The 20,252-nt window shown below is 34.2% G+C and overlaps 1 protein-coding gene across 1 annotated transcript; it reads right to left on the bottom strand.

Moving 5' to 3' along the window:
* Nucleotides 1-2,890: 2,890 nt before the first annotated feature.
* Nucleotides 2,891-18,151, bottom strand: LOC123660656 (pickpocket protein 28-like). The gene is made up of 12 exons (XM_045595711.1): nt 18,135-18,151; nt 17,221-17,409; nt 16,859-16,865; nt 15,633-15,745; nt 14,460-14,568; nt 12,788-12,939; nt 12,592-12,703; nt 9,760-9,852; nt 8,517-8,656; nt 7,358-7,488; nt 4,849-5,053; nt 2,891-3,068 (listed from the first exon to the last, which is right to left on the bottom strand). The coding sequence occupies exons 1-12, from the start codon at nt 18,149-18,151 to the stop codon at nt 2,891-2,893; spliced, it is 1,446 nt and encodes a 481-aa protein (XP_045451667.1).
* Between the last annotated feature and the right edge of the window lie 2,101 nt (nt 18,152-20,252).

The raw sequence follows: 20,252 nt of genomic DNA on the forward strand, positions 1-20,252 counted from the left end.
AGGATAACATAAATTGGACAATTTCAATTTCTTATTATTATTTTTTTCTTTAATTGTTAATGGGTTGCTTAGCGATATATTACTGTATCCGAGCGCACCGTGTTGCGCGCCCTCTAATGAGGGCGCATGGCCAGTCCCGAAAGAACCGTTGTCGCAAGCGCATACAATACTGTTACCTACCGTTTAACTCGATCGAGGATTAACAAATATTATAGCTTGCGCTGGAGATCCGAACTGGTGTGTCCCTATGGTGATGTTCGCCACATGAATTGGAACTATTTGTGAACCTGCCGAGTCGGTGATCTGCCCAGACCGAGCCAGCTCACGTGTTGCATCGGAGATCGGTAAGTCGCTAGTGACCCCAGTATAATATCGAACACTGCCTTTTTTAGTCATGTATATTAGTTTTTATTACTTAGCACACAGCAAAAAATATCTTTCCTAAAATCTGGAGCAGTCCGGATGGGGAAGTACCTTAACCTTACAGTACCTTAACCTTACCAGACCTTAATAGTACCTACTGTTGTCAAGTGGAATTGTGTTTCTAAAGTGAGTAAGGTAGACGGAACTCTAGGGAATGCGCGGATGGTGTCAACAACAGCGGGGCTACGACCAGCAACAAAGGCCTCAATTGCCGAATTATAATTCAAATGCGTTGTTCGATATTATTTAAGTATTATGTTATTGTATAAAGATGTTTCTTTAAATAAATAAACGATTAGAACGAAAGATTTCCTTCCGTCTTAAAAAATTTTTGTCGCGTGCAGGGATCGAATCCGCGACCGCATGTACAATAGCTAGGTGCTGTGACCGCTGTGCCAAAGCGTCGTCATTTTCTTTACACTCAAACGATGTCTCAATCTTATTATTACATTAGTTTAAAAAATGATTTTTTTAAGACAGACGTTCCAGTTTATGCCATTGCAAAATAAATGAGGTAGAGCTTTCTCCAATGATTCCCCAAAGGAAATTATTAATTATAATTACTATTACCTATTCCTACCATTATGAACATTCATATTGTTATTGAGTTTACAGGCCAGGTTTAAGGCAACGCTGTGTGTGGGTGTTTTTTTTTTGTAGATAGTTATAACAATTGCTTATGGTTTGTCGTTTAATAAATGTCTAATTCGTCATCCCACTGGACCGTTTCATTTCGTAGAAAGATATATATACTCATAACTTATCGCCAAATAATAAAAATGCCTTATTTGGTTGACTCGGTGATTTTAGGTTATGAGATTGTAATGACCTTTCTTGGCATAGATTCTCCAAGAGCTTTGGAATTAGTTTCTGCATGCATTTGCCGTTTTAATGGTGTTTTACGCCGTTCATAATTAATGGGATTGTAAGTTGAAAAGAAGATGAAAATAAATTGTATTTGTTAGCACTATTTTGATAACTTATAGTGGTGGTTTATGAAATTGAATTATGTGTTAAATCTATGCTGTTGCTATTATGCGCAGTTTTATGTTTATCTATATGTTTTTGACATTCATAGCCTACTTTAACGCTGTTTGCTGTTGAAAATAGTGTGCGAATCAATTACTAAGGTACAAAAAAATAATAATAACGGTAAAGGGTTAATAATTTTCTTGCCGTTGATGACAAAAGTTTTGGTTAAATTTTTTTAACACGTGTAAAATTATTGAATACGTTTTTTTTAAATATTATTTGATATATTAATCTAATTAAAGAATTGAAAATCTACTTAAAATTACGTAACCACTATATAATACCACTATATAATCTATGCAACATAGAGCCTAGCGGATAAGTAGATGCTTTACAAAATGAAAAAAATTGGTTTTCCATTTATTTTTAGTTAAATAACATTTTGCAGTTTTAACAGTGGGATAGCGTTTCTTTGATGAGGTTTAAATTAACTTACGAGTAAATGACTATATTGCGATAAGATGATTTTTAAGAAAAATATAAATAAATAGCTTAACTATATAGGGGGATAGAAGTCAGCGATTGCAAGTGCGGCACAACGAAACGATGAGGATGCGACGACACGATGTTAATGCGACGACACGATGTTAATGCGATGACACGATGACACGATCAACGGATAGGAAGGAAGGCAATAAAGAGGGACATTGCGTGGCATAACATTTATTCTACCAAGGTGAATACAGAGACGAATGGAACCTTAGACTATCTGAGAGAAACCGGTCAATAGGCACAGCAAAAACACATAATAAAGAGCGTGCTAAACTAAGCGCTAGAGACTAGTGTACGACCAGAAGTGCATTATACAATAGTACGCTTCTAGTACCCTTTTTGTACCTTTCTCATTGACAATTGCTAGCCGTAAAGGTATATCCATTCTCTTATATAACTTTAATAGCATAATGTAACTGAGAACAAGCCATCTAGTGACGAGTTACACATTTTAATTTATATAGTTTGTTATAGTAGGCAATATCTATCTATACAATATGGGTATCTAAAAAACGTTTACCACCTCTCAGTTATGTTTAGCTAGCTCATATACATTGTTACAACAGTGCACAAATTCATATATCTGATACAGATAGCCATATCTCTGATTCATAAAGACAATATTAATGATTTTTTGAAAATACAACTCAGCATTTATTTTCTAGTTGACAAATATAGGCTTTAATAATAATAAACACACGACGTTATGACAATGTGCATTATTAATGAGAAACTAATTTAAAAAAAACTTATATGAAAATCTGTTTTTTTTTTTTACTTTTTATCATGCCATTCAATATCCTTCCTAATATATTTACGTATTTTTATTTTTACCACGCCTCCACAATATGCAACACACTCTGAAATAGAAAAATTTGCATTAAAAACATTAATTAACAAACATTAAAACTATCGGTTTAAGCAAGTAACGTAAGTAATGAATTTACCTGAGCGTAAAGAAATATATGAATTCAACGACACTAAGTAAAGAAAAACCCAAGAAGAGTCCGAGTAAACCTCCACAGTTCGCTAGAAAGTCTGTATGTCCATAGAGCTCGGAACGGCGTACTTTAATAAATTGTGCTTCTTTGAAGAAAATCTTAATTTGTGTGTAGAGAAAGCTGAAATTATAACAAGCAACAACATATTTGAAGCCAATGAATAATATAAAATAAAAATTGATAAGGTTAAATTTTAATACAAAGCTGTATAAGATTCAATTCTGTACATTTAACAAGTTTTTATGTTTACTATTGCTGCTGGGCTTACAGCTGCACAGAACAACTCGCGACACTCAAGGAATTGACAATTCTTGGTACGGTTCTGTCAGTACATAAATAAAATAGTCTCGGTAATGGTTACAAATTTTTGTCATGATACGTTTGTGTTATAAAATCGAATTTATAGAGTGTAGAGACCAAGTTAACAAATAAAAACTGAGAGTTACCTGTGTAGCCCTAGGCCACACAACCACCAGCATAGAAACTAATAAAACTGCTTTTTTTTAGAATATGTGGGGCATACGAGCAGACTGTACCACCTGATGCTAAATAGCTACCGTCGTCTATGAACATTTACAATATTAGAGGAGTTGTGCTTGCGTGGCTGGCCTTTAGGCAAACGATGTCTACATACTCGATGCTTGAAAACTCAAATTGGAGCTCGCAAAGAATGTCAGGAGGAAGATCATTACAGAGTTTGCACATAACCAGAAAAAATATCCTTAAGATCCTTAAGATCGCTTTGCGTATTCGACTTTTACGTTGTTACATCTGGCCCATACTTCTATACGGATGTGAGGCATGGACTATTAAAGAAGACCTCAGGAAACGAATAGAAGCTTTTAAGATGTGGGCATATAGGCGTATGCTAGCCATTAGCTGGACTTAGAAGATCACAAACGTTGAAGTTCTGCGACGCGTCAATCAGAAACGCGAACTTTTGCAGACCGTCAAGATGAGAAAAGTGGCATATCTGGGACAAGTGCTTAGGCACGATAGATACAAACTGTTACAACTCATCATGATGGGAAAAGTTGCTGGAAAACGAGGCGTAGGTCGCAGAAAAAAGTCCCGGCTATGCGACATCCGAGATTGGACAGGCATCGCGAGCGGCACCGAACTCTTTCGCCTCGCGAAGAATAAACCGGAGTATGCGAAGCTGACTGCCAACCTTCGCTAGTCGGAGAGGCACCGATAAGAGAAAGAAGAAAAAATACGTTCCTTTTTGGGTGTGCTGAAAGAAATCTCTTACAGGGGTAAGCACACCCATTATACGTGAGTTTCCATGACAAATATATTATGTATATAATTTTGTACGTTTAAAAATTGTAAATAAAATAAAATGGGCGTGAATCCCGAACATTGGATGTAAATCAGGAATCATAGTCGACATGTACAAGAAAGCTAGATCAAAAGCACGAACAGTGTCGGGCGACACTTAACCAATTGCAGTTACAGAAATTGTACACAAAGTTGCAGCAATGAGTGCATTTTTCATCTTTATTATCTTTATCATTTTTATTGAATAAAAATTTACCATCTTACTTATCATCTTTACCATTTTTATTATATAAATATTTCAACCCCTAATTCACCCCCTTCATAAAGAATGTATGGGTGAATTCCCACTAGTACGTATTGACTGGTTTTTGATTAGTAGTCTTAAAACAAAGCCCTATACCTTAAACATCAAAAATAGCTGATTTCCAAACAATTTTTTTTCCCTTTTTTAACCCTGTAAAGTATTTTAACCTTGTAAGATTTCTACAAACTCTCACCATATCGCAAAATCTGTAGCAGGTGTTTACTAACTAGAATTAGTGCCGGTATCAAAACTGCGAAATACACAATAACCAAGCACGTAGTTCTAAGACTTGACATTTCTTAAGACATTTCTTACCCTGTTTCAGTTATTCTACTATTCATAGCTTTGAGGAGAGCATAGACATTAAAATCAGCTTGTGATGTTTCAGCTTCATACTCAATAGAAGTGCATGCGGGTAGACATTTGCAATTTGTGGCTATGTGATGGGCCTCTCCGATAGTGTCATCAGCGTTTGTGGCTTCCTTCAGATTATTTTGTATTTCAACTGTTACTAATTCCACTAAAATTAAAAATGTTATGTAGATAGGTTATTTATGATTTTCTATTCTCGTAATAATAATTATCTTCTATACTCAGTACAGCGGTATGCAGTAATATATACAATGTTATGGTAATTACTGATAATTAATTACTTACCAAACTTTTATTAATATTCTACTTACTTCGTGCATCATTCATGCATTGTCGTTTACCGAGGGAGCACACTTTCATTTCTGGACCATCTAAAATAAAAGTTAAGCTTAAGTACGTTACGTTTAAGTATTTTGTCATTAACTTGATTTAATGAAATATATACACGTTAACGTTTTTAATTTTAGTTCTTTTGATGTTTAAAAATTTTTTGTTTTAAGTAAATTAGATTTAACTTCGCAAATATTTCAGAAGCTGCCTATTATTACTCCATCTAATTAAGTATCTTAGTATTTTGATCTATCTGTGAGTATTTGTAGTGACGATTTATTTTTTAAATCTTGAATAACAATCAACTTAATTTACTGTTCTAAGTGAACGGATATTATTTCGAGTAATTAATCAAGTTAGAAAGATTTATAATTAACTTTTTTACTATTTAAAGATTTTTTAATGAATTAAGCAGTTGCGGACTAAAATTGAATTGATTAAAGAATGATAATTAAAAAAAAAAATTATAAAAAATACGAACAACTTTGTCATATCATATTTTAGTAAATTTTTGTCTTTAAAAGTTATGGGTACATTATAAATTAAAGCAATATTTCATTTTACTTTGAAATCATTGTTTCATTCGATATTATTATCGGAACGAGTATAAGACAAAATCCTCACCTCTTTAGGGACAACTTGTACAGGAGGGCGACTTGGCGTATTTATTTGCCAAAGTTAATGAAACCTAAGTTTCGCGATTTCGTGCACGTATGAAACGAGTTTACCGCTGGTGGCCAACAGCGTCCAAACATTGGCGTATCAATTTCTTATACGACATTTTTATAAAATTATTTGTTTATTTATATATTAATAAACAACACATTAACATTAAATACTGTATGCTCCTAAATACTTAACCAAGTTTATTTTAAAAATGTCTCACTCGCCAGACACAAAACGTTTATATGTGTAAAGACTGCTCTGAATCAAATAACTTTGATACGTTTATTTTCATCAAAATAAAAAACATTTCATAGAGGAGGGACTCTTCATAATTATCTCCTTCTTCAAGAAGCAGCCTCAACGGAAATGGACTTGGCTGAGCCCCGATTGTTCCACGAAAAATGAAGTTGAAATCATCACGTTAACCAAGCAGCGTATATTCAGTTATGTTTTGTGATTAATAAAATGAAAACCGGCAGTGATCACCGTCTGGCTAGAGGTACATTTAATATAAACGTAAAACTAGAAAGATCCAATTTGATTAAGTCTACGTTCTGACCTACTTTTGTTTATATCCAGAACACCAAAGACTTTCAACCAGAACTGCAAAACCGCTTCGATTGCCTAGCTAATTTCCTCTCTGTGGAGGAGTTAAACAACGTGTTGGTGGAAATTATCTATGTACGCGGGTCCAAGTACTTTTAAGCCTTAAAAGAAACTTTATTTATTATTCAACTAGGTCGGCAAACAAGAATGCGGCTCTCCTGGTGGTAAGCGATTAGCGTAGTTTATAGATAACTACAACACCAGAAGCATCGCAAGTGACCCTACCTCTACTCCCCCCTACCCAGAGCTTTAGTCACCTTACTCACCACAGGAACACAACACTGCTTAAAAGCAGTACTATTTATTTGTGTTCTTTAGTAAGGTTGAGGTACTTCCCTAGTTGGGATTCTCTAGATTTTGAGCATGATATTTCCTGCTGTGAACTATCTCAGTGAAATTTCTGATCACACTCCCAGTCTTATGGAGGAGAGACAAGGAATGAAACTATTTGTCGTTATAAAATTAATAGGCGGATCTCTAAATTACTAAAAAAAGACCTACGTATCATACAACATATTAAAAAATACCATCACCAGCTTTGGATACAAGCGGCGCTAGATCGCCAAAGGTGAAATAAGATCTTAAAAGAGACTTACATATGTCCAGCAAAGAACGTCCATCGGTTAACAATGATGCTGATGAACGTAGAATCAGCCATATGAATTTAAATATAATGTATGATAAGTATATGTATTAATATGATAAGTATATTTAAAGAAAAAATATAAGCGATATGGATACATAAATATCTACAAACGCAGATACCAGATATGTGATACTTAACTACCTATTTTTATTACTGTCATTATGTACAAATTTATAAAAGTTTATAAGACAATAAAGGACTTACGTGGCATACCGAAGTGGACGCAACCGCATCTTGCGTAAGTAAAATTAGTTAAGCATTCGGTTTCACAATTGGCTTGGGTGTATACTTTAAAAAAATTTAGGTAGCGCTCACTTGAAAAATACCATTGGCGTCTGTAATCAGAATCAAATATTAATTTTTAGATTTATGGTGCTGTATTAGAGCGTACCCAAATTATTTAGGTGTGTTGATTAATTAAATGGAGATTATGGGTTCATAGTAGTTAGTACATAAAAGAGAATTGATTTTTGGAACGAAGTTCCTTACGGCAGGCTTGGCATTTGGCTGGGCGACCGAAATGAAAAAAATGTGATACTAAAACCGTAAGAAAAATATATAACGGAAGTGACGTAATATCAGTCACACGACTGTATAATATGACGTTTGTAAAACTAAAATATTACTAGTAAACTTTTTTAAATTATTTGTGTAATTTTATACTGTTGACAAAAATAAATAAAGACACATGTTTTTTTATTTCACTTAATAGTTTGAATTATTATTATTATTATTATTATTTGTGTTGCTTCTATACTATCCGAAGGAACTTCGTTCCTACCTGGTGTCCCATGACAGCACATTTTCTATATTTGCAATTTAACCTTGGTTCTTTTGAAAATATCTTAAAAAATTTCCTGTCGTATACTCTAGAGTCAATAATGAAGACAAAAATGTATTTTTTTTCTATGTTTGGAGTCAGATAAAAAGCAAATATAAACTTGGCCTTAAACTGTATGTTTTTTTTTTTTAATATTTAGGTCGGCAAACAAGCGTACGGTTCACCTGATGATAAGCGATTACCGTAGCTTATAGACTTGCTGACCCTATCCCGAATGGGGGATTCCCCCAGGAGCTCTGCCACCTTACACAAAAATAGGAACACAATACTGCTTGAAAGTAGTATTATTTGGTTGTGATCTTCTGTAAGGTCGAGGTACTTGCCCAGTCGGGCTGCTCCATATTTGAGCAGGAAATTTCCAGCTGTACCCTACCTCAGTTAAATGTCTATCTCGGGTGCACTGTTTTAGACAGTAGAAACATTAGATAATGACATCAACATATACTAGTGTGTCACTGGACGAAAAAAAACACTTGTCACCCAATGAAGTGTGCTCAAGTCAGCTTGATTAAAATACGGTACCTAACGGGACTATACGGCTTAAGTCCATTAGAAGTTGTCATCATTTTGGGCTTTACAGCAACGACAACGTCTCGTTCTAGTGGAATTCTGAAGTAGTGCTGAGATAATTTAGGAAATTCTGCTGGATTATGTAGTATGATCTGAAAAGAAAATTAACATTTTTTTACACTACTAGGGTTAAAATAAGCTTTTAACCCATCTGATTATATGCGACTCCTCAAGCTTTTGATGGGATCAATAACAGAAGCTTTGTAAATACGTTTCTAACCATACTCCTAATGTCAGCTCTGAACACTTTTATCCCACAAAACTTACCCAACACTACTTGAGCGCACACAAGAGAACACAACACACAAGCGCATACGAAACACACAACGCATAGCACAACTTGAGAGCAGTTTATGTTCGTGTTAACTTCGCTAGGTAAAATTAAGATATGCCCAGGTATGCTGCTCCAAATTTTGAGAAAACTACTACTACACAGAAGGATGTGTCCTACATCATAAAATACTTTAAATATATACATGTATGGCCTCTTTTGCTATCAAACTATGTTAACATTTTGGTGAATTTATAAAAAACAGCACTAAATTTGTAACATTTGAATGATATGCATATTGATAAAACATGTATAAACATTTATTAATGATTTTTAGGGTTCTGTACCCAAAAGCTAAAACGAAACCCTATTACTAAACTTCGCTGTCTGTCATCAGGCTGTATCTCCAGAACCGCGATAGTTAGACAGTTGAAATGTTCACAAATTATGTATTTCAGTTGCCACTACAACAACAAACAACTAAAAACAAAATAAAATAAATATTAATTTTCACCCATACAACAAACGCGAGTTTTTTACCCTTTGTTCTGCGATATAAATAATGGCAACAGGTAGGCACTTAATTTTTAAATATTCACAAAATACTCAGTTGTATTTTTACTTTAATAATAAATAATAAAATTAAAATAAAATAAACATTTAAGTTGAGCTCCCATACAAAAACGCAATTTTTTGCCTACTTTTGCTCGATATCAATAAATGGTAACAGGAAGGCACTTGAAATATTCACAAGATACTTAATTGTATATTTACTTTAATAGTAAATAATAAAATTTTGTCTAAATATTTTACCTAGTCAATGGTACGAAACCCTTTGCGCGTGAGTCCAACTCGCAGTTGGCATATTTTTTTTAAATTTTGATTAAGGTAGTTTTAAAAAAACTTATTTGTCTATGGCCTTACCTTATAACCTTGTGTGGGTCCACTACAAAGATAATCAAAATCTTTTTCTGAAGCTCTTAATACATTAAGCAGGCCAGCATTTTCACCATAGCCCTGAAAAATAATAAGGGCGCTGATTAAACAGGCTTCTTTTTAATGGCATTATTTGCCTCTAAAAATCTACATTGTCTTCTAAATTACTAAGTCAGCCACAAATAACTTAGCCACTAGTTATCAAGTTTAACATCTAATTTTGTAAGCGCCCCGACGTCGAAGGAGGTCGCACGCATGAGGAGGATGACGCAGGACGCCCTAATACGGCGGTGAACGGAGGACCTGGGCCCGCCGGTTCTCGGTCAGTGGACAATGGACGCGGTCAGGCCGGTCCTTCGGAAGTGGGTGAGGAGGCGGTTCGGACCGCTGACATTCCGATTGGTGCAGGTGCTTTCTGGACATGGGTGCTTCGATTATATCTGCACGAAATTGCGAGATGGGAGGCGACTCCAGCCTGCCACGAGTGTGGGGTGCCTGAGGATACGGCGCTACATACTCTGGAGGTGTGCGTCTCTTGGGATTTGCAGCGGCGCGTGCATTCGGCGGTCCTCGGAAGGGATATCTCACTGCCAAGCGTCGTAAATGCCATGCTCGACAGTGAGAGATCGTGGCAGGCGGCAGTCTCGTTTTGAGAAGAGGTAATGACGCTGAAGGAGACCGCGGAGTGGGCCAGCAAGGAAGACGCATCTGCTGACCCGATCTGGTACAGACGTACGGGGGTAAGGAGGAGACGGTTTGCCCACTTCCTCTTCCCCCGTAATAGTGGGGTCGCTGGCCGAAGTCCCCGGCCTGTCAACGACACGAACCCACACGTCTGAGGGGTGGCCTTGTTAAGAGCGAGGCTACCCCACCTTTGTGCCGAGGCCTGGAGGTTTCGTCGTTTCGCTTTCGATAAGCTATTCTATTAGCTTCTAGTTTTTTAACTTAGTATGTTTAAAATGTAACTCGTCCTACATTAATTAATCGTCTAAATTTAGCTAAAATTGCCATTAAATAGCAAATTATGGCCACTAATTATTACCCAGAAACTATAGAGGGGAGACCAAATAAATAGTTTATTTTTGAAAAATCAAATTGTGTATTGAAATATCGTTCCGTGACGTCTCCGGCGCTTCGGAAGGTGTAGCCCCATTCGCCCTTGCGTAACAAAATGCATTCACCAACGCTCGCCCGGGTGTCTGCGTTTTCTTTCGCACCTTTAGATTCTAAGGAACACTCTAGGGGTAGGACAAACAAGACTACGTGGAGTCGGGTTAAGCTGATTCTGTTCTGAGACCATTTTGAGGCATATTTCAATGGCCCTTAGATTCCTCCAAAATAAAAAAGTGTGTGAGCCAGCTCCGATGCACGACTGGAGTTTGCTCCTTCGGACCGACTGTCTAAATATGCACAAAAAAGGCTTATTAGTCTAAGAAAAAGAATAATACTATATCAAATGGTAAATAAACGAATCAAATAACGCCATCTACCGGAAACGTCGTTAGAAAACATTACCGTCTATCGGAACCCAATAATGGCGTTACGAGAAACGTAACGAGGTCATTTGTTCAATAGATTTTTTCCTCATATTATTTTCATACCGGGGGTCTTATATGAAAATCGATTCATAAGGAGTAAACGTTGCGTTCGTTGCAATCACGTGGCTACGTTTGGCGAAGGATTTCCGTAGCGCCGTAGATGTCACGGAACTAAATTATGCTAATAAACAACCTTATTTTGAGCTTAGGTCTATGGGATTTCTTTTTTCTTTTTCGAAAATGGTGCATTACTTTGTATTGCGAGTGGTATGGGGGAGTATTAAAAGTATTTAATTACAGATAAACAATTGTAATACGCCACGTTGGCGCAACGCTCACAGCCATGGATTGTGCCTGTTACGCTGGCGGTTGTGGGTTTGATCCCCACACATGACAAACATTTGTATTGGCCATACAGCTGTTTGCCGTGGTCTGGGTGTTTGTGCAGTCCTTGTGGGTCTTCCCACCGTGCCTCGGAGAGCACGTTAGGCCGTCGGTCCCGGGTGTTATTATGTACACCTGATAGCGATCGTTACTCATAGTAGGGATTATATCCGCTAACCCGCATTGGAGCAGCGTGGTGGATTAAGCTCTGATCCTTCTCCTACGCGGGGAAAGAGGCCTATGCCTAGTAGTGGGGGATATTACAGGCTGAAGGGATACAATTGCAATACAAATGCGCGAAAGACAATTAAAAAAAATACACAGGACCAGCTCGTCGTCGGTACATGAATCGAATCTCTCTGATTGGTGCAAATGGCCGGTCGCCTGTCATCTCGCGCGCTCGCGCCAAATCTTGCAATGGCTATTTTATTTAGTATTATTTTATATGCTATGTTATAACAAATGATACTGTTAATGGAAGCTTGAATTATATTTTTTGAGGACCTCGTGTTGAAGCTGTAAAACGTAAAATGATGATAACATGTAAAATTCGTGGCGAAATAGAAAATTAGGTGGCAATAAAAATAAAAAGACAAGTAAAAATAATTGTTGATCTTTACTTGAGACTTGCTATAGAATATTTAGTTGGCGTAGTAGAAAAGACGAATTAGTTTATTAGAGCCTATCTCGTTTACCCGTTGCTTAGTTATAAAACGAGAAGTCAGATCACGTGACCAATAAAGAAATTGTAGATAGACTTATAATTTCCCAAATAATAATGTGTTACATATACATAATTATATCAACATCATCACCATCTGAAATAATTTTCATAGATGATCGTAAATTTATCCTCTTTTGACTTATATTTAAAGGATTAAAAGTAAATAATACATACAGTGCCTCTGTGTGGATAAGTTTCCAGCGGAGTGTTTGGCAAATATCCATTTTCTAAGGTCCAAGACTGCGATTTATTCAAAGAATCATAATAATTGTAGTCAGTGTTGAGGCTTTAAAATAAAAACAAAAAGAACAATTTATCTAAAATTATTTCAAATATTAAAAAAAGATAAAAAACGAACAAAGAAAGTTACTTTTCAATCCGAAATAATTCGTCCGCGCCTATAGTATTGAATGTGTAACAATAACCCTCTTCTGTAAGTATTGGTGAAAATAAATCTGAGGAGCGGAAAATTTTATCTTTCCACATTAATGGCCCCATTATATCATGAATTGTTGGTGATACCTAAGAACAGAACCTTTTTAAAACATTTGTAAAATCTGAGTGATGCGTGCTCTTTTTAAAGATGAGATTAAGATTAAAGATTAAATCATTCGTATTTTTTTTCCTTTATCTTAGCCTATAACAGACATACACACACGGTCGTCTGTTCCTATGGTAAGCAACTTAGTGCTTGTGGTTGCTATAGGTAACAGCCGACTATTACAGCAAATTTTTTTTTGAAAAAAAAATACAAGAAATAAATACATAGAAATAATGGATATATAAATATAAAAATACAAATATTACAGACAGACTCAGGCGGAAATCGACCCCGCAACCCGTGGAGTAGAAAGCAGGGCCACTATAAACTGCATTAACGGATAGGCAAGTCAAGATTTCGCACAATTACCAGAAATAGTTGGTAATACGACTGTCTTTCGTAAGTAAGTTTTATGAACGTGGCCAATTGCGAGTACTTACTCTCACTTCGCTTATACTTAATAAAATATTCGTTAATATAAAAAAAAACTTATTTTTAAAAAACATTTGTTTTGATGGTAAATATTTCAAAACTTTAATGATTGTCAATCTTTTTTTGTTTTTTTCAAATTTTGTATTTATAATCCTTGTTTTATTATTGTGTTGTCATCTTTGTATACAATACACTAGTATTATTTATGTTTTCGCTATCTGAACGCTGATACGCTGAACGCAAAGTCTGATTATGTAACAATAAACTAATTTTTGGGGAGGCCACAGTGTCTGTGGCCTGTAACACAGCTTTTTTAAGCTAGCACGGGTCGCAGGGCTTCTTGATAATGTAAACTACATAATTTGAGCAAATAAAAACTATTTATTATTATTATTATTTATTAATTAGGCGCTATGACCATGCATAAATGGAAGTTCTGCAATTTTTGAAAATATCACAGCTAAATAATACTCCTCTCAGTTAGCGTCGTGTTCCTGTAGTAGGTAAGGTGGCCAGAGCTCCTGGGGATGCCTCTGCTGTATCACGCGTCTATAAGCTACGGTAAACGCTACCGTCAGGTGAGCCGTACGCTTGATTGGCGACCTAGTTGTATATTTTTTTTAAAAGGAAAAAGATTGGCCACGCCAGGAGTTTAATAGCGTAGCTTTAGCGTTCCTGGAAATACCGGTATTACTGAAAACTACTACTGAGAATACGTCACTAATTATACACACGGAAGCCATTACTAGAACGTGACTATTATTCTGGTACTGGCCATATAGCCATGGGAAGGACAAGAAAAAACGCATAAACAAGTCTGATGTCTCGGTGACGGTTCTGCTTTGGTAGGGGTAGTGGGAGAGAGTTGTCCATCACATACAAGGGTGTTTTAGTAGACATAGCTACCTCGCATGATGAGAATGTTGTGAAAGCTGAAATTGAGTACAGGTGTAAGTTGTAAAATTTATATTATTTCTTTGCGAATCCCAGATAAAGCTTTTTAAAACTCTACTTTAAAATTATTTTATTGTATTCATTTTGGGTGTATCTTGTTAAGTGTTTTAAATACCTTTTTAATATTTTCAACTGTTTTGTTTCCAAGTGAAAATGTTCTTCCACGAATCCACGGAGCGACGTTTTTGTTGCAGATTAGACTTACATCTTCAAATAAATGGTCTCTAAAATAACATCTTTGGATTATTTATTAGTAACTAAATTGGTAAAAAATCATTACGTACATAATCAGTTATCATTATCATCATCATATATTTATTAACCATTATATTATATTAATACGTGAAGCAAAAACTTTGTATCCCTTTTTACAAAAATTGCGCGGACGCAGAAGTATGAAATTTGGTACACTTATAGTTTCAAATCCAAATCAAAATCAAAAACAGCTTTATTCAAATAGGCTCCAAGAGCACTTTCGAATCGTCATTTTACAAATTAAAACTTTAAATCAATTATTATATTTGTAGAAGTAAAGCTTCTACCGATTCAGAATTTATATAGACTAGGAGTACAGAATGCTAATACTTTTTTTTTAATTATGCATAAAAATATATTAAATCATTTAAAAAAAAACATTACACACATTACCATATATTTGACACACACACGCACTTAATACTATTTTGTTGATTATCAAAGTCTGTAGTCAAATTGAATTTTTTTTTTGGTTTTCTTTAATTTTTAATAATGCTCGCATTTCGACCTCTGGGCGGCCACTAGTAGATATATATTAATACGCTAAGGTTAAGATGTTTGCCTCCCTTTTTAGAAAAAACCTCAATATCATTTTCAACAAAAAAAAATATTATTGCTTATGTTTTTATAATCAATTAATTATTAATATATATATATATATATATATATATATATATATATATATATATATATATATATATATATATATATATAAATGATGGCTATAATTTTGAAATAACGTCTACATAATTGATGGACGGTAATTTTTTTACTTATTTAGTATATATATATATATATGTGTGTGTAGGATTTTAATAACATATTTTTACTGAAGCCGAATAAGAAAATATCAAGTTATGTATTTATAGAAAAATACTTGAAGAATTAAATATTAAATGTCTGAAGATATGAAACACATTATATCAGTATAATACTCCAATAACGTTAATTAACAAGTTTAATTGTTAATATGAGCAATTAAGTATTATAAATGCTTAGTTTGTTTTTTGTATATTTAGTTAAGGCTACTTACGGTTCTTCTGTTGTGTTTGGATTTGTTTCTTTTAAATGGTAATGTTCAGTATAATTGAACACTGTTTGCATAACTTTCATTTCTGGACACAATGTTACAGCTGGATAAGGAATCTAAAATTCAAAACATGGGTTATATTGAAACTAGTTAAAATTAAAGAATTTAAAGCAATTTCCAAAAATGTATCAGAGAAATCATTTAAAATCGCAATATTTAGTGTACAAGCACACTGTCACATCTTTTTTTTTCATTTGTCATTATTTATAATTATTTATTTAAGATGGATGAAGCTTTTTGTTGTCGATCCTTCTTAAGTACTTCTTAGTATTATAAAATATCTCTTAGGCCGCTGCCTCGGCAGCGGAGCGGCGGTGGTGGCGGTGCGGGAGCGGCAGGATCTTATGCGTAAAATCAAATGGACTGGCCCTCGAAAACAGCGGTGTGCCAGCGCACAGTTGTCTCGTCATAGGCAATTAGGTTGCAAAATTGATGACCGATTTGTGACGTATTGATATATCAAATGTAACAATTATTCTACTTGCAACTATCTATTGTTATGTCTATGTTATAATAATTGTGTTTGCAGGCAAACGAAAAAATAATGAAAAAAAGTAAATAGGTACGCATTATCAAAGATTACTCCAAAAGTTGTAATCAGATCTCGATGAAATATCAAGTATTATCCCTTAGTCGCCTTTCACGACACCTATGGGAAGAAAGGGGATATTAATTACTGCCGTAACCGTAACTGTTGAAGATATTATAGGCAAATAGATAAAGCGTTAGTCTGATCAGGGGGAAATAGGAAACGGTTCCTATAAACTGATTCCTGTTTCTTTCAAAAATGAAAAATCAATGCAATTAATTTTTGAAGATAAATTGCTATTACAGATTACCTTTAATAGAAAACTCTCTTGATGAATCTTTTATTGGATAGCTTACATATGAAAATATCATTCATTTGTGGAAAAACTATACATGATTCTATCTAGTCATGATTTTTTTATCCTACTATATTTGTTAGAATTTCAGATCATCCTCATCATCGTCGAATTTGTGGCAATACGCGAATATATTAATCAGATTTACGATCACACGACGTCACATTCAAAAATTTTAAAGATCAGGTCAGTAAATTGTATGCAGAATAATTTACAGTTAGTTACAGCTGCAAGAAAAAATAATTTTTTGTTATTAGATGAGTGGGGAGATCAACAAGGACAGACGTCCAAACTGGAAAGAAATATTTATATTTGTACAAATACAAATATTCATCCCTAGTGGAATTCAAAATCCGCAAACTCTTGATATTTAAGGCGCCTTACCACTACACCTACTACAAAAAAACCATTTTTTACAAATTTTGTCGGTCAGTCTGTTTGTTCCGGCTAATCTCTGAAACGGCTGGATCGATTTTCACTGCTCTTTCACTGGCAGATAGCTGATGTAATAAGGAGTAACTTAGGCTAACTTTATTTTAGAAATTTATTTATATAACTCTGCGAATCGAACAATAACTTTTTTTTAATTCCCCGTAGACGAAATCGCGGGCTCAGCTAGTGTGTATATAAAATATAATATTACTTACTTTTCCACTGTAGTTCGTTCCTTTTCTCCAACATACTTTAAGCCATGAAGGTTAGTGTTAGCAGTATAATCTATTAAACATTGTTTAATTAAACTAGTTTTTTCTCTTTTGATCTTAACATTGTCAGTCGTGTCTTGCTCGATATTTTTTCCAATATACGAGATACGTATATTTTCCAGGCTATTGGATCTAAAACATTAATAAAAATTAAGAAAATTCATTATTAGATACTCTTTAACCGACTTCCATAATATGAGTATGTTCTCAATTCGATTGACTGAGAGTACTGATTTTGATGGTTCTTTTTTATTCGAAAGTTGGCTTGTCGTGTTGTCGCTTTCAATTAAAAATTTTAGCAAAATCTGACCAGTATTTTTTAGCTATCCCTATTAATGGGTTACTTACGTTGATGATGTTCTTCTTATTTTATTACTTATCAATTTCAATTGGAATCGGATTCAATTGATAAACAGCTGTTGGAGGAAATCAGACCTGATTTACGGCTGTGTGCAGACCTGGGCCATTTTTATTTACACCCCAGGAATTAAAGGAAAAAAGAATGAAAATTTTCTATAATTTCATAAAATAAACAAAATAATCGACAGAAATTTCCGGAATATAATTCCGCTGACCTTTTTTAAGATAATTGCGAAATGTTTCGCTGAAGGTTATAAAGAACTACAGAAACTCGTGAGGGGTTAAACTTTAAGCCACGAAAAAGCAAATTTTCATTTAAATTTGTATATTTTTTTGCTAGCGATAAATGTTATCCATTATACACTTATAGACTTAAACAAATACTTTATTATTAATTATCAATTTAAAATTGCTTATGTAAATAGAGGACTCTCGTTTAAGTAGACACTCATTTTCGAGATAGAAATTGAAATAAACTATAAAAAATAAGTACGTACCCCGACTGTCGCTCCATGATGACAACGAATAACTGTTAAAATTAAGTAGTTTAAAAAGTATGTCAAAGTTAATTAAATGGGTTATAGTTGTTAATAAAATAAGATATATAAAAAATATGTTTTCCCAAAAGAGCAATGAGTAAAATTCATCCATAAAATAATATATGTAATTTGCGACATTTAACATCACTTTGTCTTTAAAATTAATGCCGCAGGCAAACCCTATACCACCGAATTCATCTATACATATAATAAAATGGTAGGAAAGTCAAAACTGTACATTGAATATTTTTTTAAAAGAATACTTGGGGTGTGATCTACAATCGATACCGAAGCCAAAAATATAGTTTTTAGAATTTTTGTCTGTTTGTCTGTTTGTCTGTATGTATGTCCGGGAAAACTCAAAAAGTACCGCATGGATTTACTTCAAACTTGGCACGAATATTATTAAGAAGTCGGGTCAATATATAGGCTACATATTATCATGCTATCCGGGACATCACCATGCTACCGGGAACGAGCAGTAAACCTTTATTTCCTCAACGCATTCTGTAACAACGTGTAATCTAACGACGCATATTTGAATGTTGTTGTTATTATGTTAATAACCATGCTATATAAGCTAGCTTCACACTATAAAAATCACGCAATATAAGTAACTAAGCCGATAAACATAATTAAATGAATATAAGTAGACAAGAAAATTTTGAAGCAGCGCAATCTATGAGATTTTTCGGTAGATATGAAATGTAAAGAAGAAACGGATAAATGAATGTTATTTTAAAAGGTATAATCGTAGGTATTTTTGGTGCTGTATAGCGTTCACGCAGACGACGTCACGGGCAGCAGCTAGTAATGAAATAATCTTTAATTTCATTTAATTTTAATTCAATAATCAGACCAGTGCAAAATGCTAGTATCGATCGATTAACCTGTTTATACCTGGCTGCCCGAGAGTTGTGACCGGAAAAGAATAGGAAGCCTAACGTTTGCATATTCTATGGGCTTTACTACTTTCGATTGGTATAGAATTTGAGTAATAATCAAATCAGTGAAATGTTTACAAAAAATTATTAAGTATTAAATTATCATATCCTGGACTGAAATTTGTTAGGTAAAGCATATGCAATATATTTTTTGACATACTAGCTGACCCCGCAAACGTTGTTTTGCCATAAATGTAATTAACCCCCTTAATCCAGCCCCCCTTTTAACTTAGGGGTATGAAAAATAGATGTTGTTCGATCCTCAGATCTACCCAATATGCACACAAAATTTTATGAGAATCGGTCCAGCCGTTTCGGAGGAGTTTAACTACAAACACCGCGACACGAGATTTTATATATTAGATTAAATACCAATCTCTGAAATGGACTGTCCGATTTTGACGGGACTTTTACTGGCAGATAGCTGATATAAAAAGGAGTAACTTAGGCTACTTTTATTTTAAAAATTTATTTATTTTATAACTCTACGAACTAAAAATAACTTTTTTATTAAATTCCACGCGGACGAAGTCGCGGGCACAGCTAGTATTTAATACGAAGTTACGACCAATTCTAAATGTAGATTCTGCAGAGAAAAATCAGAAAGAAACTCCACAGTTACTCCTTAAAAAAAAAAACAATTTGTAAAATTTTTGTCATAACTTGCATCACATTATTTTATAAATCGTATAATTATTTAACTCGCTGCTTATGAAATTTAAAAACTAAATTTATGAAACCAATGTTTCGTGTATTTATCTAAAAGATATCGCTTTTTCACAGTATCATCATCTTATTTCGTGATAGAAGGCCAGGAAATTATAGCCTAGTAAACAATCAAGTAAAGTAAGTAAAAGTAAGTATCTTCTCATTTTGTATTATCCATATATTTTATTAATAATAAGTATTCAAAGATGTGCATGAATATTAGCAAGAATTCTTAGACATTTAAATTTAAAAATATTTTTGCATCTTTTTCTGTGAAGTTTTTATTGTTTCTCTTTCGAAAGTTACGATTTTTTCATTTTGACGACGCATCCATAATAGACAAGATATTCTGAAATTAGGACATTAAAAACATTATTTTTATCCATATTAACAAAATGCTCACAATTCACATAGCATGATAAAG

The sequence above is a fragment of the Melitaea cinxia genome, chromosome 15, assembly GCF_905220565.1.
Source record: "Melitaea cinxia chromosome 15, ilMelCinx1.1, whole genome shotgun sequence".
Lineage (NCBI taxonomy): Eukaryota > Metazoa > Arthropoda > Insecta > Lepidoptera > Nymphalidae > Melitaea > Melitaea cinxia.

Excerpts from the sequence above, each read along its gene's own strand:
- LOC123660656 (XM_045595711.1), bottom strand. Across the intron at positions 9,853-12,591 it reads CTTATCCACACAGAGGCACT|GGCTATGGTGAAAATGCTGG; the intron begins GTATGTATTATT and ends ATTATTTTTCAG. Across the intron at positions 7,489-8,516 it reads AAGCCGTATAGTCCCGTTAG|ACGCCAATGGTATTTTTCAA; the intron begins GTACCGTATTTT and ends TTCTGATTACAG.